The 24,199-nt window shown below is 54.9% G+C and overlaps 1 protein-coding gene across 1 annotated transcript in view; it reads right to left on the minus strand.

The window, feature by feature from the left end:
* The window catches only part of POLN (DNA polymerase nu), a 95,915-nt gene that overhangs the window by 11,626 nt on the left and 60,090 nt on the right, over nucleotides 1–24,199 (minus strand). The window contains exons 15-19 of the mRNA XM_036326961.1: nucleotides 12,891–12,948; nucleotides 11,668–11,745; nucleotides 10,533–10,647; nucleotides 5,130–5,212; nucleotides 559–690 (exon numbers count right to left, since the gene is read on the minus strand). Coding sequence (XP_036182854.1) covers nucleotides 559–690; nucleotides 5,130–5,212; nucleotides 10,533–10,647; nucleotides 11,668–11,745; nucleotides 12,891–12,948 — 466 coding nt within the window. The remainder of the gene's footprint in view (nucleotides 1–558; nucleotides 691–5,129; nucleotides 5,213–10,532; nucleotides 10,648–11,667; nucleotides 11,746–12,890; nucleotides 12,949–24,199) is intronic.

The raw sequence follows: 24,199 nt of genomic DNA on the forward strand, positions 1-24,199 counted from the left end.
CCTTCAAAGTATTTCTTCCCCTCTGCGTGACGCGCCAGCTGGGCCGTGCCTGTGTCCCAGGGAGACCCTTCCACTGCCATTTGCTTCTGTGCTAACCCTACTGCGTTTAGGGTGCAGTCAACTTCCAAATGAGCGGCGGACAAGTGGCCACGCCACAGGCAGATATGAGACCACTCTTACCCCCCGTGGCCCTGAATGTGCGCTATTTGACCTTCTCTGACATCTGGGACCAATGATGGTGGAAGTTTATGACCGCACACGCATTTTTCCTAAGACAGCGCGCTCTCCATCTTCACTGAAGGATGGCACTCTCCTCACCCATCACCACGTCTAACTGAAGGGGTTCATTTTGTGCCTCAGCAGAGCCTGGCCCTGGACCCCTGTCGGGCGGAGCCTTTTGGTCCCATTTATAGAGCAGGGCTGGGCACTCACCCAGTCCCCACCGTCCTGTCTGTCTAGCCACCCACTTGGGAGCAGGGCCAAGGGACCCCCAGCTGCTGCAGGCCAGGTGAGGGGGGGGGAGGGGCCTGCCCATGGCTCTGGCTGCGGCTGGCTCACCTGTCTGGTGACACCGGGCAATGGTTGCTTGGGCAAAGTCCTTGATTTTCTGATACTTCTGCAAGAAACTTTCCAAAAACCGGGAGGCTTCTGGAACAGGAACTCCAAGGCAGGCAGCAAGCCGCTCCTTCCCTGTCCGAGCAGAAACACCAGGATCAGCGGCAGCGACTCATACAGGGACCAAAAGCATGAGCCGCGAGGCAGAGCCCGTCAGTCACGCGCACAAATGAGCCAACGAGAGGGCTCTCAGGAGACGCGTGAGTTGAGGTCCAGTTGGCACCACTGGTCTCTCTTTTATTTCTATTTATTATTTATTTATTTATTTATTTATTTAAATATATATTTCTTTATTGATTTCAGAGAGAAAGGGAGAAGGAGATAGAAACATCAGTGATGAGAGAGAACCATTGATCGGCTGCCTCCTGTACACCCCCACTGGGGATCGAGCCCGCAACCCAGGTATGTGCCCTTGGCCGGAATCGAACCTGAGACCCTTCAGTCCGCAGGCTGATGCTTTATCCACTGAGCCAAAGCCGGCTAGGGCTCTCTCTCTTTTTTTTTTTTTTTTAAAGTACATATATTTTTATTGATTTCAGAGAGGAAGGGAGAGGGAGGGAGAGAGAAACATCAATGATGAGAGAGAATCATGGACCGGCTGCCTCCTGCACGCCCCACACTGGGGATCGAGCCCGAAACCAGGGCATGTGCCCTGACTGGGAATCGAGCCCTAACTTCCCGGTTCATAGGTTGATGCTTGACCACCGAGCCATGCTGGCCGGGCACCACTGGTCTCTTCTGATTGGTCAGGATGGTGCTGGCTTTGGCTTCCAGCTGAGTGCGAGGGCTGGCCCCCCGACTGGGCCTGATGAACACACGTTTACTCAGCAGCCCCGGCTGAGTGCCTCCAGGTGCTGCAGGGGAAGCCGCAGATGAGGCAGGTGCAGGCCCCACTCTGGGCCCATCCAGCACAGCAGTCCTACCGGGGCACGGAGGAGGGGGAGGAGGGGGAGGAGGGGGAGGAGGGGGAGGAGGAGGAGGGAGGAGGAGGAGGGGGAGAAGGGAGGGGGAGGAAGAGGTAGAAGAGGAGGAGGAGGGAGGGGGAAAAGGGGGAGGAGGGGGAGGAGGAGGAGGAGGAGGAAGAGGAGGGAGGAGGAGGGAGGGGGAGGGAGAGGGAGAAGAGGAGGAGGAGGGAGGGGGAAAAGGGGGAGGAGGGGGAGGAGGAGGAGGAGGAGGAAGAGGAGGGAGGAGGAGGGAGGGGGAGGGAGAGGGAGAAGAGGGGGAGGAGGGGGAGGAGGAGGGGGAGGAGAAAGGGGGAGGGGGAAGGGGAAGGGAGGGAGGGGGAGGAGTCGGAGGGAGAAGGAGGGGGAGGAGGGAGCTCCATGGCCAAGCTAGGAGGACATGGGCCCAGGAGCTCCCTCCCTGGCATTTTATGGTGAGACACATGCTTTGGTCCAGCTCAGCATTTGGTTCCTACGGGATTCGGGTTTCTTGTGAAGCTTCTCTCAGCAAGGGCTGTGGTGGGACAGCACCCCGAGTGCCAGGGTGACACCCTGACTTTAAGTACAGCTTGCTGGGGGCAGGTGCTGTGGCCACAGGGAAGCGGGTCAAAGCAGCTCCTCACTGTGGGAGGTTCTGTGGGTCCGGGGAAGCCCCTGGTCTGCAATGGCCCCATTTCTTCACTAGTCCCCACCCCTGAGGGCTGTTAGGGGGACCCATGAGCAGAGGCAGGGGACGCTCCCAGCAGATGGCCCTGCTTGGTGTCAGGGTAGAGCCATTCTCTCCTCTTTCTATTGATGGTCGATTAGAGAGAGACGTCCACTTGCTGTCCCACTTACTGGTCTCCCCATTAGTTGACGGAGACCAAACCAGCAACCTTGGCGAATGGGAGCAGTGCTCCAACCACTGCGAGCCCGGCCAGGCCCAGAGAGGGAGACTTTGCCTAGAGAATGCGGAGCCGTGAGGGCAGGTATGGAGCCCCGCTGGACAACAGGGTGATGGGCCGAACCCGGCTCCAAGGGGCTACGTCATTGTGAGGGAGCCCAGAGCAACCAGCGGCTGAAGACCTGACTCCTGGGAGCATGACTGGAGCCAGGCGTGGGCCTGCTGCCTCTGCACGGGGCCAACGCTGGGGTCACACTAGAGCAGTGATGGCGAACCTTGTGAGCTCGGCGTGTCAGCATTTTGAAAAACCCTAACTTAACTCTGGTGCCGGGTCACATATAGAAATTTTTTGATATTTGCAACCATAGTAAAACAAAGACTTACATTTTGGATATTTATTTTATATATTTAAATGCCATTTAACAAAGAAAAATCAACCAAAAAATGAGTTCGCGTGTCACCTCTGACACGCATGTCATAGGTTCGCCATCACTGCACTAGGGGGTACCCCAAGGGCCTCAGATAACAGGGTCCAGGAGCCACAGCCTGGAGGCGAGACCTGAAGACCAGGGAAGCCCTCGCGGGCCTGGGACTGGCCCTGGCGGCTGGTGCGTGCAGGGGTGCTGGAAGAAGAGAGTGTATATCGCGTGAGGGTGAAGGGGCAGGTGTCGGCCAGGAAGAGTGGGAAAGGCTGGGGTGCCCTGTGCTTCACAAAGTTGGTCCCCGAAGAGAGAGATTCGGAGCCCTCAGTCCTTCCTCTCTTCCCAGGCCCGCCTGACTCTTCATCTGGCTGGAAATGAAAAAAACTCCAAGTTCCCTTTTAGGGTTCACAGGTACCTTATATTGGAATAAGCCACCTATAACTGTTTCTATGATGTTCCAGCCACTGCGCTCGGCTGCGGCTCTGTAATGGAACCTCCCCTGGCTTTCCGACAGGAATGGGAAGGTGGCTAGACGTGCAGGCGGGTCTGGCCAGGTGGGGCCTGGGGTCTGCCTCAGCCAAGACCTTCCTCAGTCTTATCTGCTGTTAAGCCCACTCAGCAAATGTCTTGTTTCTGAGATTTCAGTTTTCAGTTTTAGAATTTCCATTTGGTTCTTTTGATTTCTGCGATTTCCTAATTTTCATTCATTATGAGCATCTTTTCCTTTACATCCTTGAGCACAGTTATAATAGTGGCTTTAAAATCCTTGTCTGCTAATTCCAACATCTGGGTCATCTCAGGATCGGATTCCACGACTGCCTTTCCTCTTGAATACGGATCAAGTTATTGCTTTTTCGTGTTTAGTAATTTTGGATTGTCTCCTGGATATCGTGAATGATATGTTGTAGACACTCTGAATTCTGTTTTTCTCCGGGATACTGTTTTTTTAAGGGGGGCAGTTAATTTGGCTAAAGTTAAGCTTTAAACTGTCCCCTCTGTATTGAGCTGCAGCTAAAATCTCAGCTCGTTCCTTTCGTGGCTGGGTTGTTTGGTCTGACTGCTTAGGGTCAGCTAGAGATTGGGCAGAGCTCACACTCAGAACTTGGAGTTCCTCTGGCTTTCTTCTGAGGTTTCCCCTTCACTTTCCAGATTCCCTGGTTGCTCCAACTTGCCTTCCGGTTCTTCACGCTGGTCAGGTTTCTACCAGAGTCTCAGCCACCCATAGCGCCGTCTCACTGGCATCTCTTCCTCCCTCGCTGTCTCCAAGGAGGAGCCCCCACGGTGCAGACTCTGCCAAGGCTGGGAGGCCCAGGCCGGTGCTGAGGCTGCCCCTCAGAGCTGAGAGCCGGCAAGAAAGGGAGGCCGCCAAGTGCTCCCCCTGTGCAGCCTCCACTGAGACCAGGGCCCCGGGACACCCAGCCAAGCTGTGCCCGGACTCCTGACTCACAGACGTGGTGAGACCAGTGGTCAGGCACGCTGCTCAAGGGCGGGGATCTGAGAAGTGAGGGAGCTCTGTGGACACTGGGGCGAGGGGTTCCAGCAGATGGCAGAGCCCTGTGGGGAGCCAGCCTCTGTGAGGGGGTTCCCGCCCCGTCACAGCAAGTCGCCCGAGGCCTAGGCGAGGCACTTTGGAGGCCCACGGTGGCCCACGTGGCGTCGATATTCTCGCACTGGCCGCTTGTTCGGTTTTGCTGCCTTTCCTTTTGTGAGCGAAGGTTCCTACGGCCAGAGGGGAGCTCTCCCCGGGTCTGCGGAGCCCGCTGTGCAAACAGAACCGACCCTAGGGAGGAGGCCCGCATAGGCCTGGCCAGCAGCCACGTGGGTCTGCCCTGGAGAGGGACTGGCTGGCCACAGCCTCTCCCGAGGGGCATCAGGCTCCACTGATTCCATGACCAAGAGGGAGAAAGGAATTTAAGAAGCCCAGATAGCCATGGTCAGAGAGTCAAAAGGAGAGGCTGGGAGGGAGAGGGAGGGGAGCTGGGCCCTGGGCCCTGGGGAGGGGGAGGAGCGGGAGGGGGCTCCTTGAGCGACTCAAGGCACAGAAATGGCCCCAGCACAGCTGTGGGCCCTGAGACCCCCTCCTGCCGGGTGACTGGGTGCCCTCACTTCCGGGCCTGTCCCCTCGTCGGAAAGGCTGGCGTAGCACCGAGGGAGCTGTGGCTGGAGTGTGTGTGAGGACCAGAGGGACTCACTAACTCAGCCGTGGGCTGAAGAGGATTCCTCGAGGCAGGGCCACGTGTGAACACAGCCACGAGCGAGCGCGCCTACCTGCTCCGTACACCACGGCGTACACCACCCTCTTGGTCTGCTCCCTGTCTGTGTGCGTCACACGATCTGCGGGGATGTCCTTCCTGCGTGGGAAGAGGGCCCGCTGTCAGGCACTGGCGCCCCTGGCTGCCCTGGGGCTGCAAGAGCCGCCCCCGCCCCCCCCTCGCGCGGTTCTTCCTCTAGAGGCTCTTCACCTGCAGCGGCCTTCATGCGGGGAGGTGGGGGGTGGGGGGGTGGGGGTGGGGGGAGGGGGGCTCTTCCCCTGCAGCTCCTCTCAGCCCTGACCCAGGCACATGGGAGCACCAACCACATACACCAACGGCATCCCCAGGGAGTGGGCAGGGCTGCACCCGTCCCTCTGCAGGCCTCCAGCAGCTGCTGCCTATCCCCCCGACGGAGGGGCTAAACCCTCAGACAGCGTGAGGGTCAGCTCAGCACCCCAGCTCTGTGGGCTGGACACGAGGACTGGAGCGGCCTCTGCACACCAGGTGGGGACGCCAGGCAGTTCCTCTTACAGGAGGAGCCCAGCGGGAGGAGCTGGGAGCTGCCAGCTCTCCCCTCGCTTCCTGCGGGCCCTGTGGTGCTCTCATCTCCCAGGGACTCTGCACACCTCTCTCGCAGCGGCCAGGGGTCTCAGTGAGTGAGTTCTGAGTCAGGCGGCCACACAGGCCCCAGGCCGCCCAGAACCCACAAACGCGCTTCCCTGCCAGGAAGCGGCTGGTGCCTCTGTCCCCAGGATGGCCGTGTGGGCGGAGGGCCGGGTGCTGGGCCGGAGGGAGGGCAGCTGCCGGGAGCCGGTCCATCCTTGCTGTTTCAAGGGACCTGGCATATATGGCATACTGTTCTTAATATGTTTGCTCACCTTCTTGGCACTATGTGTTTTAACCAAGGTCACCTCTCTGAGAAAGGTTGTTTCCCCAGGTAGGGATTTTCCCCTGAAGTTAGGGAGGGAATAAAACCTCTTAACTAAGTGCCAGGCGGGTAATTAATCACTTTAACTACGAACAATCATGCTTAAGCTACATAATCTTTACTCCCTGGAATGGAGATAAGAAACGCCCTAACCTTTGGAATAGAGATTGATAGGATTGGAATCAACTGGTATAAATACAGAGGTAACAAGACAACAGGACACAGAACCTAGACACAGAACCTAGACACAGAACCTACACAGAACCTAGAGACAGAACATGGCAAAAGATCCTGAACAGAAACTGGCCACAGAACCTGGAGACAGAACCTAGCAAGAGAACCTGGCTGAAGAACCTAGAGACAGAACCTGACTAGAACCTGGACAGAACCTGGACAGAGAACCTAGCGAGAGAACATGGACACAGAACCTGGCTGGAGATCCTAACCAGAACTTCGCTGGAGATCCTGAACAGAACTTGGCTGGAGATCCAGACCAGAACTTGGCTGGAGATCCTGGCTAGAGATCCTGGCTAGGCTGCTGATCAACTGAACGCTGTCTCCCTGTCATTCCTTCTTCGCCAACTCCGTCCCCACCTTTGGGGACCCCTGGACCTGCTGGGGTTGGACCCCAGCAGGTGGCCGGAAGCACCGCACGCTGTCCTATGGCTCAGTGCCTTTCTGGGCTCAGCTCACCGGTTTCCCAGGCAGAGCTGGTCCCGACAGCTGTGAGGACTTTCTCGTGTTCCCGTGAGGGGGGCGGGGGGTGAGGCCCCAGGGCTGCCTGCCTCCCATTTTCATGGTGGCCCTGAGCTCGGTGATTTTACCGCCTGCTTTCCAAGCCCCGTTGCAGTTCTTCCTTTTTTGTCCTTTTCCTGCTGTTCGACTGTTTTGCCCACTTGTCTACCTCACCTTAAACTTGGCACTGTTAACGGCTGCGTTTCGAGAATAAACAAAACACACCCTCGCTCAGAGCAAATGCACGTACATGTCAAGCCTGTGTCAGCAGCCACTCTGCATGACGGCCACACGCGCTCACCTGCTGTGCTGACGGACACGCAAGTTGTCGCGCCTCCCACTGCTGTGAGGAAGGCTGCTGTGAGCACGTCAAGTTTTTAAAATCCTCACCCAAGGGTATGCTTATTGACTTAGAGGGGAGGGGAAGAGAGAAAGAGAGAGAGAGAGAGAGAGAGAGAGAGAGAGAGAGAGACATCGATGTCTCCCATATACACCCTGACTGGGATCAAACCTGCAACCGAGGTATGTGCCCTGACGGGGATTTGAACCCTCAACCTTGCGGTGTGTGGGACGACGCCCCGGCCAGGGCTGCGGGCAGGTGTCTGTGGACAGGAACGAGGAGGGACTGGCTGGGTCATGTGGGGACTCTAACTCCCCTGGGGCCGCCAGCCTCTTCTGCAGTGGCCACACCATCGGATCCCTGGTGCGTGCGAGACCTGGCGGCTCTGTCTCCCAGGAAGGCAGGAGCCAGGCGCTCTGTCCTCTGATCCCCGCAGACCCTCTGGAGGGCGATCTGATGCAGCCACAAGGATGCTGCTGGGCCGTGGGGCTGCTGCCCGCGGCCATGGGAGCCTGGCCGTTGCCTCTGGGGCCCCGGAAGTGGCCTGATGGTAGATTACAGCCTCGGGTCATGGGTCAGGCTGTCCACTCCTCAGCCTCTGGGCCACTCAGTTCCAGCCAGAGGAGGACCCTCACTGCCCTCCTCCCCCACGTGCCCCCATGGCACCTGCCCCTCCCCATGCTCACCCCCTGTTGGGCCAGTGAGCGTTAGGCTGGGGCTGCTGGGGGACAGTGAATCAGACATGTGCATGAGCGGGGCACGTGCACACACACGTGTGGCTATGTCAATGCGAGGGCAGGAACGAGGGCGACAGTCCCCATTCGTTGTCATCCGCAGGTCTGCCCAGACCCCCTCTGCGCTCGTCCTGTGAATGTTAACTGCCCGGTTCCTACTGACTCCCTCGGGACTGCTGCTCTCCCTGACAAGCCTCCCCTCCGCACACGTGCACTCAGACCCTGGGAGGAGCCTGGTACTCCTCCTCCTGGGCCGCAGGGACCCCTCTGTCTTCCCGCCTCACAGCCAGCCCATCTCCACTCGGCAGTGGACAGCCCTCCATAAAGACGCGGGCGGTCCTAACCGCTCTCCGCTCCCTCCCAAGGTCCCACTACAATGAAGCAGAGGAGTGAAAAGTAAGAAATCCAGAGAGGAGGGCGGGAGGGCCTCCAGCGGGCGGGCCAGCTGGGTCCTGAGAGAGAGAGGGGCAGGGCTGCGCAGGGCCGACCCGCCTCTGAGAGCTCACACAGCGCCCAGGCGGCAGCCCAGGGAGCGGGCGGCTGGGAGGGGATGTCAGGAGGAGCCCGAGGCAGGAGCGAGACATGGGGCTCCCAGACTCGCCCAGGCTCAGCAAAGTCCCAGCCCATGGGCGATGAGGATGAGGAAGAAACGAAGGAGAGGATTCTCTCCTGCAGCTGGTGGTCCTGGAAAAGGGGCCTCTCTGTTTGGGCGCTCTGGGTGCTGAGCCCAGCAGCTGGGTTATTCTGAAGGGAGGGCACAGGCCAGCCATCTCGCCTCACTCTGAATGGTGAGCGGAGGCCCAGAGGCACCCCAAGGTCTGAGCCCTCCTCTGTGGGTGTCCCCAACTCCCAACGCCCCTCAAACTGTGGAGCCTGGCAGCGCATCCCCCTGCAGGAACGGGGCTCTGGTGCTGAGCTCCCTGCAGACCTGAGCTGGAACTTCATGGGACAGCTGGGGGTGGCGCTGCTGAGAACGGGAGCTGCCAGCCTGGAGCTGGGGTGGGGGGGTGCTGCACCCCGTGCCCAGGCCTCCCACGCGCCAGCTCCAGGCACTGGCATAGCTCTTCCGCCCTCACACCTCCACCCTCGCACTCAGCCTGGTCACCGCCACTCCCCGCAGTGCGAGCCTCGCTCTCCCCTCTGGCCCCATCAGAATGGAGCGGGAGGTGCTTGGATCCCACGCCAACATCTCTCTCATGGGTCCCTGCGTGGTGCCTCCCGGTTTGCCTAACCCCTGCGGTGCCCAGGTCCTGGGGACTGGACCCCCAGACGGCTCTGGTGTCCACCAGCCTCCCCTGGATGAGGCCCACGGGGCACCAGCAGGCCCGAGGGTGTCCCAGACTCCAGCTGCCCAGCCCTTCCTGGTGACACAGGCGGCAAGATGTGTCCCTCCAGGTGCTGCCCTCACCCTCCTGGGCTCTGCTCTCAGGGGCACAGCCCAGTGCGCTCTGACTGGGATGAGGAGTGATGGCTAGTGATCTGGGCTGTCTTTGGGGGGTGGAATGTTCTAGAATTAGACAGTGGTGCTGCAACACCTTGCAAGTGCACTAAAAACCACTGAATTGGCGAGGGCTGAGCCACACGGACGTTCCGGCAAAGAGCTTCCCAAGCCCTCAGTGGGGAAGGCCTGAGTGGGCGTGGGCCGGGCTAGCCCAGTGGTGGAGAGGGTGGAGGCAGTGACGGGCAGAGTGGCCAGCACCTGCACTGGACAGAGGGGCATGTCCCGCCTCAGAGGGCTCCCAGCCTCCATAAGAGACAGTGACGGTGAGAGAGGGGAGTGTAGGAGAAAGTGCAGGCTTGAGAGCACAGAGGACAGCCTCCTGGAGCTTCGTCTGGAGCCATCCTGCAGGTGAGGGGGGATGAGAAGGTGGGAAGGGGTGCAGAGCTCCACAGAGGGAGCGGGATGCGGGGAAAGGCCGAGGGAGAGGGGTGCCTGCAGCTGCTAGGAGGGACCGAGCCCACGTGGCCCTCTGCTTCCTGGTGCAGAACCTGACTTTGTCCAGGCAGTGATGTGCCTGGCCGTGGTGAGAAGTGACGCTGAGACTCTGTTCTGGAGCATTCCCCTCCCAGCCTCTCTTGCAGCTATGTCAGCTGACAGCCTGTTCTGGAAAGTGAAGTGCAGTGGGCGGGTGCTGGGGCAGGGCTCTTACCCTCCTGCCCCAGGGCGGATGTGGGAGGAGCCTGCATCTCCGCATTCCACACCCAGGAAGAGCCAGCATCCCAAGGATATCGACCCAGAAAGCACAGGCCGTGGGTGCCACTGCTGAGCTGCCCAACAACACCCAAGGCCATCTGCCTCTGCCATGTGTGAGTCACGGGGGGGGGGGGGCAGGGACTGCCACAGGCAGACAGCGTGCTGGCCCCCTAGGTGGGGGTGGGGCAGCAGTAACGCAGCCTGCGCACTGCCACTCATCTAGAGGGAACCCGTGACTTGTGTTTTTAATTTTTCCAACATTTTGATTACATTCTTTAGCAATCGCCTTCTCTTTTAGCAGCAAAGAGTTATCAGTTTTCATAATTAGCAAACTCTTGGCATCCTAGTTATCTACTCTTCTTTTCAAGATTAACCACTAGAGAAAAAGATAATTTCTTTCTTATGAAAATAGCCTCAGAATAACTCCAGGCTTTTAAAACGCAGGCATTCCTGCAGATCTGATACTATTGGGAGCTCGCGTATCTTACCACTGTGAAGTCAGGGTGGAAAAGACATCGTCGCTCTCAGGTTCCTGGAATAGCTTCAGAAGCTCTGGGTCCCCAGATAAGTGTGCTAGAATGCGCAACTCAATCTGCGCAAAGTCTGAGAAAAAGTCTGCGTTAGCCAGAATCCACCAACAGTGTCCCTCCTTGCTGCTGCCCCCAGCCCAGCCTCACCCCCACCTCGACACCAAGGGACCACCCCTTCCCCCTGGCCGCCCTGTGTCTGCGAATCCAAGAGGACCTCTGCGTCTGTGAGGCCGGCAATGCCTCCGCGGGTGGGCTGCGTTCATCCACCGCCCATTCTGAACATGAGAATGTCAGAAAGGGCCTACTGTGTGCGGGCTGGGCGCTGGCAAGCAACACAGACCTGTCTCTTTCTTCATGTTGCTCTGGGAGGGGATGGGTGTGCGCTGGGTGAGATGAAAGGGCAGCGGTGGGTGAGGAGGGAGAGGCTGCTGTGAGAGGCGGTCAGCGTGCACCTCACAGACTGGGACCTGAGCACAGGCACGGGGGGGGGGGGGCGGGGGGGGCAGGGGGGACGGCGGGGATGGGGCGGGGGAGCGAGGAGGGAGCAAGATGCTCTTGGGGACGCAGGTTCCGGGGTGAAGGACAGTGGAGCCGCCCCCATGGCCAGGATGATAAGCACAGGAGGAGGGGGCAGACGAGGTGGGGACCTGGAGTGCTATTTGAGATCCAGACATGGTGCCGTGAGGGCCCCGGAAGCAGACGTTTTTACTGTGCGTGAGAAACCCTTGCTTCATATAAACATTCGCCTTAGGGTTTATTTAAGAGAATGAGTTTTAGCCCAGTGGCGGGGCTCAGTGGTTGAGCATCAACCTAGGAACCAGGAGGTCATGGTTGGATTCCCGGTCGGGGCACATGCCCGGCTGTGGGCTCCATCCCCAGTGCGGGGCGTGCAGGAGGCAGCCGATCCATGATTCTCATCATTGGTGTTTCTATTTCTCTCTCCCTCTCCCTTCCTCTCTGAAATAAAAAGATAAATATATAAAAAGAATGAGTTTTAGAAGCACCTTTGAATTATTCAATTTGTAAACATTTTAACTGTGAAAGGCACAGGGTGAGCTACAGCGACCGCAGCGCCTCCACCTGGTCTCCATACCTGCCGCCAGGAAGGTGTGGCCCCTGGCGGAGACGAGCATGGTCCTCGGGGAGATGGTGAGGGTGGCCTCTTCCTTCCCTGGATCGGGGTGCAAGGCACTTGGTGAATTGCTCACGGGCTGGTCCGCAGCTCGTCCTCAGACATTACTTTACCATCATTCTCCAGTCCAAGGAGTCTAGATTTTGCACTTTGAATATTTTTAATAATGTAATTTAAAAATATCCTATCATTATTGAAAGCAAATCGATGTCCTATTAAACTTTCCTGTCCTGTCTGGGCTTCCCAGTGAGGAAAAGGGCCAACACTGATGCTTAGATGTGGCCCATTGAGAGCAATCTGAGCCCTCGCCGGCTTGGCTCAGTGGATAGAGCGTCGGCCTGCGGACCAAAGGGTCCTGGGTTTGATTCCGGTCAAGGGCACGTACCTCGGTGGCAGGCTCCTCCCCGGTCTGGGCCCTGGTGGGGGCGCCTGCAGGAGGCAACCAATCCATGTGTTTCTCTCGCATCGATGTCTCTCTCTGTCTTTCCCTCTCCCTTCCACTCTCCCTAAAAATCAATGGGAAAATATCCCCGGGTGAGGATCAAGGCGCGCGCACGCACACACACACACACACACGCACACACACCACACACGCGCACACACCACACACGCGCGCACACACACACCACACACACGCACACACATGTACACGCGCGCGCACACGCGCACACATACCACATGCACGCACACGTGCGCGCGCACACACACACACGCACACACACCACACACACACACACGCACGTGCGCGCGCACACACACAGGGCTGCTGCATTGTGCCCCGCCTGCCGGCGGCAGTTCCCCGACAGGAGCGACGCGGTTCAGCTTTGACCGTTTCTGTCTTAGAAATGCCACCGTCATGACAGTGAGGCACGGAGAAGGAGCTGCTCGCCCGCTTTACAAACAGCCCCTGAGATTTCCAGACTTGCACACGCGCGAGCTCCTGGCTGCTTTTCCTTTCCTGGGAGCTGGTGGGGGGAGCTGGGAGCAGGGCAATGCTTCCTGTATAATTAGCATCTACTTGAACTTGTAAACTGCCAGAAGGGAGGTGCCCTGCCACTTCAGCCTGCTTTACTCTTCACTGTACATGAGGTCCTGGCTGCGCACACAGAGGAGAACCTGGGGGCAGCGACAGAGAAGCCGTCGCAGACACTGAGACTCCAGCCAAGTGGAAAGGAACGCCTTACCTTTATAATTCCGAGGCTTAGTAATCTGAACTGGGTTTTTGGAGATGCCTTGGATATTCTGTTAATAATAAGAGAACAGCTTTAGCTGAAATGTTTTCATTAAATTAACCTGTACATTTAAGGGTATTTGAACTGTGTCACATTTTATTAAACATTAACAAAATAGGCCCGGCCGGTGTGGCTCAGTGGTTGAGCAGGAGGTCACGGTTCGACTCCCTGTCAGGGCACATGCCTGGGTGCGGGCTCACAGGAGGAAGACATTGATGTGTCTCTCTCATCAATGTTTCTCTCTCTCTCTCTCTCTCCCTCTCCCTTCCCCTCTGAAATCAATCAAAATATATTAAAAAATGTTTAACAAAATAACTTATGCCAGTGTATTATGCATTACCATGTGACCTCAACTGCCTGATACTGAAACGCCATTCTGGTGGGACCCACTGAGTGCGCACAGCGAGTGTGAGAGCAAGGCTTTGTGGCTCCAGCCGGTGGCCCCGTCAAAATTAGTGCAGTCATTCTGGCAGCAGCAGCCTGACTTATGGGCTTAGAGACGTAAAAACTCCTACATAATTTGCAAACATAGGCTGCTGTGCACTTTGTCCATTTATTTCCCTTTGTTAACATATTTGAAGATGGAAAGTCTGGTCTCTCCACCCTGACCCGCCCCCGCGGGTGCTCTCGGCGCTCGGCCCGTACGCGGCCTTCGCACTTGCAGCCCTGGCTGGTGACGAATGTGTCTGTGCCTGTCACAATGTGGGCGACAGCGACAGGGCACAGCCTGGCACTGCCTGGCTGGCCTCCAGCCATGGCCACTGTCCTGACCGCGAGAATGTCTGTCACGTTCTCCTTTCGGCCGCTGTCTGCTCATGGAGCTCCTTCGCAGTAGCTGGTCCTGACTCCCTGACTAGTTGTGTTACCTGTGCCACATGCGAACCGCTGACCCCTCAGACGACACACACTAAGGCCCCGCAACCCTGGGTGGGGAAAGGCAGGCTTGCCATGAGGATGGCAAGGACCCCGAGCCTGGAGGAGAAAGCTGGGCTCTCAAGTCTTCTGTACGTTAGAATCACATGACCCTTTTAAATGTTAGCCTCACCCAGGGATATGTTTTTATTGATCTTAGAGAGAGAGGAAAGAAGAGAGAGGGAGGGAAGAAGGGAGGGGGAGGGAGGGAGAGAGAGAGAGAGAGAGAGAGATAAACATCAACCAGTTGCCTCCTGTACACACCCTGACCTGGGTTCAAACCCACAACCCGGGTATGTGCTCTTGGCCCTGGGTATGTGACTGGAATCAAACCCATGACCTTTCCAGTCAACTGAGCTACACAGGTCAGGGCGAATCACATGATATTTAAAAAATACCAAATATTTACACGCTAAGCTCCTAACAGAACAGACGACAGAAAACAAGAGCCGCTTCCCTGGCCAGGTGGCTCAGTGGTATGGCGTCGTCCTGATGCACCAAGGTTGTCAGCTCCATCCCTGGCCAGGGCACATACAAGAATCAACCAATGAAGCCATGAATAAGCAGAACAACAAACCTCTCCTTCTCTCCCCCACCCTCTCTTTAAAATCAACTTTAAAAAGTTTTTTTGAAATGAAAGAAAGAGCCAGTGAAGCTGAAGCGAGATCAACAGAAGCTACCCAACGTAAAGGAGAGAAGAAATACTGGGGGGAAGGGGCCAGCGCTCCGGGGCCTGTGGGCTAGCAAAAGAACAACAGCGCATCATTTCCGCCCCTGAGGGAGAGAAACATTTGTGCAGAAAAAAATACTTAAAGAAATAATGGCTCAAAATATCCCAAATTTAGTGAAAGACATATTTTTCAGATTCAAGAGGCTGAAAACCTAAGCAGAATACCTTAAAGGACACTTGGGCCCAGCAGCATCATAGTCAAACTGCTAACAATCGGAGATTAAAAACAATCTTGAAAGCAGCCAGAGCAAAGGGCGCAGCAGTGCGGGGCCTCGCTGTGCGTGACGGCGTCTCAGCAGACGTGGGGCGAGCTCCCGCGGGGAGAAGGGACTGTCAACCAGAACTTGCTCTGCACAAACTTTATGCTCCGGGAATGCAGGTAAATCGAAGGCATTTTTAAATGAATAAAATGAAGAGCATCTGCCTCACAGGACCTGCTCTAAAAGAAGGCTAATGGCCTGGCCAGTCTGGCTCAGTTGGTTGGGCATCGTCCGGTGCACCAAAGGGTTTCCGGCTGATTCCTGGTCATGGCACATGCCAGGTTGTGAGCTCGATCCCCAGTAGGGGGCGTGCCGGAGGCAGCCGATCAATCGTTCTCTCATCTCATCGTTCTCACATCATTGATGTTTCTCTCTCCCTTCCTATCTCTCTAAAAAAAAAATCAATAAAAAATCTTTAAAAAAGAAAAAGGAAAAAAAAAGAGGTAAGAATGATCAATTACAGGAATAAAAGAGGATATTACTATATGTCACACGGACATTAAGGATAGTAAAGCAATACCTTGAGCCATGATATACCCATAAGTTCAACAGCTTAGATGAAGGGGGCCAATTCCTTGAAAGACACAAGCTGCTAAAATTCACTCAGGAAGAAAGAGAAAATCTGAATAACCTGCATCTGTTACAAAAAATTGGCTTTGCAGTTTAGAACCTTCCCACCAAAAAACAGGCGAACAAACAAAAAACCCAACCCGCAGGCCCAGATAATTTTAATGGTGAATTCTACCACAGACGTAAGGGATAAATAATACTTATTCTGCATCATCTCTACCAGAAAACAAACGAGGAGGAAATTCTAAGTCATTCTGTGAGGCCAGTAGTACCCCAATAGCAAACCCAGATAAAAACATTCTGAGAAAACTACAGACCAGTGTCCCCCAGGAACACAGACACCAGCTATCCTAAACAAATGTCAGCCCGCAAATCAGCAACAGCAATGACCCAGCACGACTGAGGGGGGTTCATCCCACAGCCCAGCCGGGGCTGGTTCAACATTTGAAAAATCAATCAATGTTGTTCACCACCTAAACAGTTGAAAGAACATTCACGCGGTCATCTCAGTAGATGCAGAAAAAGCATCCGACTACACCAAGTGTCCGGCAAAGCGGACAGAGGGAGGCCCAGCAGGATGAAGAGGGCGCGCAAACCTAGAGCTCACACCGTCCGCAAGGCCATGGCTCCACGTTTCCCCTGAGGATCGGAAACGGGCCTGCGAGGCCTCCTCCTCCACTCCCGGGAGCTGCATGGCGACACAAGTTCATCTCCGCTGGAGAGGAACAGAGGAGGGATCCCCAAGACCTGCCGGGACAGGACGGGACGCTGAGGCAGAGCGCTGGGGGGGGGGGGGGGGCGGGGGGCAGGGGGGCACAAGCTGGGCCGGCCGTGTGACTTAGCCATCAGATCAGACTCACACTCAGCCTGCACACAGTGAACACTGACACCCACACCAACCACTGAGGCAATTCCTTCACCAATGAGCACAAGCGGTAAGGACTAACATGCTTTCTTCCCAACAACACATTAGCGATATTTAACACTCGCTAATTCAGATTTCGGTCTCCAACCTTCTTCCTTCCCTCGAGAACGCTTAGTGACTGTGTGTCACATGGCAGACGCTGCTCATTCCTGGGACAAACTGGGGCAGCGACTCCAGGAGCTACCGCGGGAGGAAGGCCTTCACGGAGCAGCGGACGTGACCGGTCACCGAGGATGCTCGGGAGTGCACAGCGGCAATGCAGCTGCCACAAAGGGAGACGGTGAGGGAAGGACAGTGAACCGGGGCGCAGAGCGGGCGCCTAGACACAGGCCACGCCTTCATCAGAATGACTGAGTCACAGCCAGCAGCCCCCCACGTGGAGGGCCCTCTGAGCGCTGCCTCCCATCTGCAAAAGGCAAATTCAGGGGGATTACAAACCGAAGCACAAAGCAAGACTCTGAACTAGGACCAGGGAACAGAGCGTCTTTATGATTCCCACAGAAGGAAGAGTTCCTGGAATAAGACACTAAAGAGCACAAGCCGTAACGAAAGGACGACAGTGGCGACAGTGAAGCAGAAAGCACCTGTAACCGAGAGACGCAGAACGCAACACGGAGGAAAACCTGAAGACCGGCCAGAGACGGGAGGAGGTCCTAATATATAAAACCCTGGGTCCGTCACGACCAGAGGCTCGACCAACCAGAAGTCAGTCCTGCAGTCAGCGCTGGGTTGGCGTGGTGACCCAGCACTGACTGCTGCAGCTGCAGGTACGGTGACCCAGCACTAACTGCTGAGGGGGCTGCGAATCAGACCCAGAGAGAGGCCTGAAGGGAGAAGCAGTGTCTGATTCATTGCCTGTATGGCAGCTGTTGATCAGCACTTGCCTGTCTCTTTCTCTCCGGGCCAGCAGCCGTGCCTCCATTTCTCTCCAGGCCTTCATGGGGGCTGAGAATCAGCCCCGTTTTTCTGATCAGGCCCTGTTGATAGGCTCAGAGACGCTGACTGGCATAGAAACCGACCAATCAGAACCAAATCTGGGTGAATTGTGAGGAACCAATGGCTGCTTTGGAGGGCAGTTGGGGGCAAGATCAAGCTGGCAGGGGAGGGCTTTTGGGGGTGAGATCAAGCCGGCAGAGGAAGGCAGTTGGGGGCAACCAGGCCTGCTGGGTAGGATAGTTGGGGGCAAGATCAGGCCATTGGGGAGGGCCATTGGGGGCAAGATCAGGTCGGCAGGGGAGGGCAGTTAGGAGTGATCAGGCAGGCAGGCAGAGGCTGTTAGGGGCAATCAGGCAAGCAGGCAGAGAGGTTAGGGGCGATCAGGCAGGCAGGTAGAGAGGTTAGGGGCAATCAGGCAGGCAGGCAGAGAGGTTAGGGGTGATCAGGCAGGCAGGCAGAGGTAGTTAGGAGCTATCAGGCAGGCAGGTGAGCGGTTAGGAGCCAGCGGTCCCAGATTGTGAGAGGCAGTCAGACACAGCGATCGAGCCTAAACTGGCAGTCGGACATCCCCCAAGGGGTACCTGATTGGAGAGGGTGCAGGCTGGGCTGAGGGAATCCCCCCCCCCCCCCGCCGTGCACTAATTTCATGCACCGGGCCACTAGTATTTATATAAATGAACAAAAGAGTAGTGTCCATAATATATAAAGAGCATTTACAAATTAATAAAAGGCAAACCACTAAATTAAAAATGGGCAAAGGAGATAAACAGGCAAGTCACTGAAGAAACACAAATGACCAGTAAAGAGGAAAATGTACTTACCCCTGTTAGTAATGAAAAAATGCAAATCAAACCACAGTAAGATAGGAATTCACACTCATCAAACGAGCAACAAGTAAAATTCCATGGCACGTGTGGGGCAGCGAGAGCCGAGGGGCGCTGCAGGGGAGGGTGGGTGGCCCCCTGTGGAGAGCACCTGTGCTGTTGCGGGCTGAGCACCACGTGCCCACGGCCAGGCCCTGCCGGGGATGCCCGAGTATTCCTCACCCGCCCACGGCCAGGCCCTGCCGGGGACGCCCAAGTATTCCTCACCTGCCCACAGCCAGGCCCTGCTGGGGACGCCCAAGTACTCCTTACCCGCCCACAGCCAGGCCCGCTGGGGACAAGCCCGAGCACTCCTGGCGGCACTGTTTCTCCTTGCAGACTGTTTCTCGCAGAGAAATGAGACCATGTTCAGTGCACTTACACGATGAAATGCTATCAGTCGCCAAGATAAGTGAACGAGTGCTACTTGTGTCAGCACGGGCAGCTCTCAGAACGTCATATCGATGACAACAGCAAGCTACAGAAGTGTGAGCACAACACGACACCATGGACGTAAAGTCTGAGAGCAGCACAAACCCCACCTGTTACTCAAGGAAACATGTCAAGATGGGTGACCAACACTGAGTGTGGGATGAGAGGGAAGCAGTGTGAGAAGAACACACTTAGGAACAGAGGAGCAGGGGCTTTGAAGGTACCAAGTAATGTTGAAGTTTTTAAAAAAATATATTTTTATTGATTTCAGAGAGGAAGGGAGAGGGAGAGAGAAACATCACTGATGAGAGAATCATGAATCGGCTGCCTCCTGCACACCCCCCACTGGTATCGAGCCCGCAAACTGGGCACATGCCCTGCCTGGGCATCGAACCATGACCTCCTGGTTTACGGGTCGATGCTCAGCCACTGAGCCGGGCCGGCCGGGCGTCTAAGCTTTTGAGCAGGTGATGGACACACCCTGGGCAGTATGTGGGCTCCACACCATTTTCCCAGGAGAAGGACGTGGAGCTGAGCTTTGGGAGGGAGGACGGGGTCAGACAGGCTTGTGACAGACAGCTCTGCAGAGAAACTCAACCAGCAGTACCAGACGGGGGGCTGGGCTGGAGGAAGATGGTTCGAGGCTCCAGACGTAACAAGAGTGACGGCTTGAAGGCGAGGGAAAGCACGAAGGGTCAGCAATCACAAATCATAGCAAAGCACCAACCATATGACAGCATCTTAACTTGGCTCCAACGCAGTTACATACCAAAGAGCTAGTACAAACGCTAACAAGATATTCCCGTGGAGCTAGAGAGTAAGGAAAACGTCGGGGAAACACGCACAAAGCAAGACTCCCCGCGAAACGCTTGGCTTCTAACATTCCCAATCGATACATTTTAGAACTGTAACATTAAAAATTAAAAAAAAAAAAACTAACCTAGAAGGGAAAGGAGGACTCTTACTAGAGAATTCATAAAACTGCGAGGTGAAAGGTCAGCCACTTTGAATTTCAGAGGTTGATCAGCTCTGAGCCAGGTCACGAGGGCTGCAGTGAAACGAGGACATGGACAAAAGCAGCCTGTCCCTGGAAACACGAGCGGGACACCCAACGCCGCCCGATAAGGGGGTATTGGGTGATGGGGGCAGGAATGCGGCTCCTGGCGAGGCTTGGAGAGCAAAGGTCCCAGCGCTCCCAGGAGAAGGCTCTGTGGAGTCTGAGAGTTGCAGGAGGACGGACCCAGCAGGACCTGGGTGGGGGGAGAGGAGCGTGAGACAAACAAAAGCCCCCTGACCACTCCCTTCCGAGGGAAGAGCTGCGCAGACCACACGGGAGGAGGCCCGGCCGTGCGGCCAACACGCCGCCACCTGGACCATGAGCCCTAGAGGACGCTGACACCGGGAGACCATCAGGAGTGGGCCACACGTCCCGGTTCTCAGCCAATAGTGCTCAGTACCGCCCGCCGGCGGCTCCGTGGTGAGCGTCAACCCAGGAACCAAGAGGCCACTGGCTCCATTCCCAGGCAGGGCGCAGGCCCGGGCTGCGGGCTGGATCCCCAGTGGGAGGCATGCAGGAGGCAGCCGATCCATGATTCTCTCATCATTGAAGTTTCTCTCTTCCTCTCTAAAAATCAACAAAAACATATTTTAAAATAAACAAATAAATAAAAAGTGCTCAGTACCCACCATGTTCCAGGTAGAGAGCCAGGCCTGGAGGTCGCCAGTGAAGTGGGCAGGACTTACAATCCAGTGCGGCATGAAGCGCACGGCCATGAGCGTGGGGATGGGGGCAGCACAGGTCTACCTGAAAAGGACACTGGACCGAGGTTCTGAGGGAGCAAGTGCTGATCACTGACCCTCCAGGGCTCAGGGAGCGAAGGACGCAGGTTCAGCGGGATTGACCATGATTCGGCGGGAGCTCACCTGCAGCTGGAATGCACTCAGGGGAAAAGAAAGCGCTCCCCTCCCAGGGAGAAGACGCAGACAGCCGACAGGGTCACCCTCCTGAGCCAGCAGAGTGCGTGCCCAGCAGAGAACGGACCAGCGCACGCACAGAGGGAACTTCCAAGGCGGGGAGAGCCCGTCCACAGGGGCTAGGACACAGCGCAGGACACTCAGCCAGGGCCGTCCACAGGGGCCAGGACACAGCGCAGGACACTCAGCCAGGGCCGTCCACAAGGGCTAGGACACAGCGCAGGACACTCAGCCAGGGCCGTCCACAGGGGCTAGGACACAGCGCAGGACACTCAGCCAGGGCCGTCCACAAGGGCTAGGACACAGCGCAGGACACTCAGCCAGGGCCGGGAGTCGCTCCTGTCCCAGCGCCATTCCTGGAAAACTCACAGTTCCTGGGACAAGAGGCAGAACCCGCAGGAAGGCGCCCTCAGGATGGGGAGAGCTAGCCAGGCTGGACGCAGCCCTTCTCTGCACCTGCCTCAGACGCCATGAAAGCAAGGCCAGGAAGCCATGCACTGTTCCCGAGAAACGCAGCTCGTCCCAGGAGTGAGCTCAGGACATTCATGGGAAAACCACGAGGCCCACTCCCCAGCGCCCTCAAGTCCATAAGGCCTGGCAGCCACACGAAGATGACAGGCCTGCACAGAGCAGGGGATCATCTACTGACCTGCGCTGGACACAGGTGGTTTTATTTGTTTTGTTTTTTATTTTTAATCCTCACCCCAGGATATTTTTTCCATTGACTTTTAGAGAGAGTGAAGGGAGAGGGAGAGACAGAGAGAGACATCGATGTGAGAGAGACACATCGATTGGTTGCCTCCTGCATGCCCCTGACCAGGACCCATGCCCCTCACCAGGGCAGGGAGCCTGCAACTGAGGTATGTGCCCTTGATCAGAATCGAACCTGGGACCCTTCAGTCCAACACTATCCACTGAGCCAACCGGCTAGGACTGGACACAGATGTTGAAATGATAGACAAGGACAATAAAACAAAACAGTTACCACAACTGCATTCAATATATTGAACAATTAAGTAGAGCTATGAATGACATAAAAAAGATCGAAACTGAATGTCTAGAAATGAAAACTGTAATGTTTAATATGAAAAATACACTCCGTGCATTAACATTAGGTCTGAGGTGACAAAAGATGCGTGAGCCACAGGACATAGTAATTGAAACGATCCAAATTAAAACAGGAAAAAATATCCAAGGAAAAGAAGAAAAGTTAGTTTCAGTGAGCTACGGGACAAACTCAAATGACCTAGCACCGTGGTCGGCAAACTGCGGCTCGCGAGCCACACGCGGCTCTTTGGCCCCTTGAGTGTGGCTCTTCCTAAGTCTTAGGAGTACCCTAATTAAGTTAATAACAATGTACCTACCTATATAGTTTAAGTTTAAAAAATTTGGCTCTCAAAAGAAATTTCAATCGTCGTACTGTTGATATTTGGCTCTGTTGACTAATGAGTTTGCAGACCACTGACCTAGCATATGCAATCATAGCGGAGTTCCCAAGGAGAGGAGAGGAGGGAGGAAGAACAGAACAAGTATGTGAATAATAACTACCAGGAACTCAACAAACCCCTAACACAGAAGGTGAAAAAAACCACACCAAGGGACATCATAAGCAACATTTTCAAAACTAGCGATGATAAGAAAAATTGAACAACAGCCAGAAAAAGACACATTATGTAGAGAGAAATAAAGATAATGACGACAGTAGTTCTTATAAGAAGCAATGTGAGAAGAGAGTAACCTCTTTAAAGTACTGCAAGAAAAAACCTCCAACTGAGAACTTTACACCTCACAAAAATAACTTCTAAAACCAAAGGTGAGATAAAGACATGTTTGGACCTACAGAAGCTGAAAGAATTCACTAACAGCAGCCCCACACTATAAGAAATATAAAAGTGGACCTGGCTGCTTTGGCTCAGCGGATAGAGTGTCAGCCTGAGGACTAAAGGGTCCCGGGTTTGATTCCGACCAAGGGCACATGCCCAGGTTGTGGGCTCGATCCCCAGTAGGGACGTGCAGGAGGCAGCCGAGCGATGATTCTCTCTCATCATTGATGTTTCTATCTCTTTCTCCCTTCTCCCTTCCTCTCTGAAATCAATAAAAATATATATTAAAAAAAAAAGAAATATGAAAGTGGCCCTGGCAGGTTTGCTCAGTGGTTAGAGTGTTGGCCTGCGGACTGAAGGGTCCCGGGTTCTATTCTCGTTAGGGCACATGCTCAGGTTGTGGGCTCGATCCCCAGTAGGGGGTGTGCAGGAGGCAGCCGATAGATGATTCTCTCTCGTCATTGATGTGTCTCTCTCTCCTTCTCCCTTCCTCTCTGAAATCAATCAAAATATATATATTTTTTAAATAAAAAGGTCATTTTACAGAAATAATGGGTAAATTCATCAGGGGGCTATAACAATCCTTAACATTTCTGCCCCTAATAAAAGAGCTTCAAATACATGAAGGAAAAACTACAAGGAGATGAAGAGCTACAACGGCTGTGGTTGAGAGCTTAGCACCTGGGCAGACAGGAACCCTGCAAGGCTCTGAGAGACTAGGACAACACTATCAACCAAGCTGACCTAATTGGAACTTGGGGGCCGTTCCACCCCTCGACAGAATGCACATGCTTTCAGGAGCATCTGATGGGCCATAAAGCAAGTGTGAATACATTTAAAAGGATCGAGTCCTACAAAGTATATTCTTGGACCTCGTGGAATTAAATTAGAAATCAATAACAGAAAGACACTTAGAAACTGAATAACAAACTCCTAAATAATCCATAAGTAAAAAAAGACAGAAAGCGTTACTAGTTTTTCTAAATTTTTCATTGATTGATTGATTTTAGAGAGAGAGGAAGAGAGGAAGACTGACTCGTTGTTCCACTTATTTATGGATTCACTGGCTGCTCCTGTATGTGCCCTGACCAGGGATGGAGCCTGCAGCCTTGGTATCGGGACGACGCTCTAACCAACTGAGCTGCCTGGCCAGGGCACTCGTTTTTTGAACTGAATGAAAATGAAAACACAACATGCAGCATTTACTGAATGCCAGAAAGAAGTACGTGGGGACAAGTTTATTGGACTGAGTGGCTGTACATTGCCGGGACCCGGTCCATCCTTGCTTTTCAAGGGACCTGGCATATATGGCATACTGCTCTTAATATGTTTGCTCACCTTCTTGGCACTATGTTTTTAAACCAAGGTCACCTCTCTGAGAAAGGTTGTTTCCCCAGGTAGGGATTTTCCCCTGAAGTTAGGGAGGGAATAAAACCCCTCAAGTAAGTGCCAGGCGGGTAGTTAATCACTTTAACTATGAACAATCATGCTTAAGCTACATAATCTTTACTCCCTGGAACGGAGATAAGAAACGTCCTAACCTTTGGAATAGAGATTGATAGGATTGGAATCAAGTGGTATAAATACAGATGTAACAAGACAACAGGATACAGAACCCAGACACAGAACCATGGCACAGAACCTACACAGAACCTAGAGACAGAAGAACTTCGCTGGAGAGAGCATGGCAAAAGATCCTGGACAGAACCTGGCTACAGAACTTGGCTGGAGACCCTAGACAGAACCTGGCAACAGAACCTGGCTACAGAACCTGGATAGAACCTGGTGACCAAACCTGGCTGGAGAACCTGGACAGAACCTAGCGAGGGAACATGG

The sequence above is a fragment of the Myotis myotis genome, unplaced genomic scaffold, assembly GCF_014108235.1.
Source record: "Myotis myotis isolate mMyoMyo1 unplaced genomic scaffold, mMyoMyo1.p scaffold_m19_p_1, whole genome shotgun sequence".
Taxonomy (NCBI): domain Eukaryota; kingdom Metazoa; phylum Chordata; class Mammalia; order Chiroptera; family Vespertilionidae; genus Myotis; species Myotis myotis.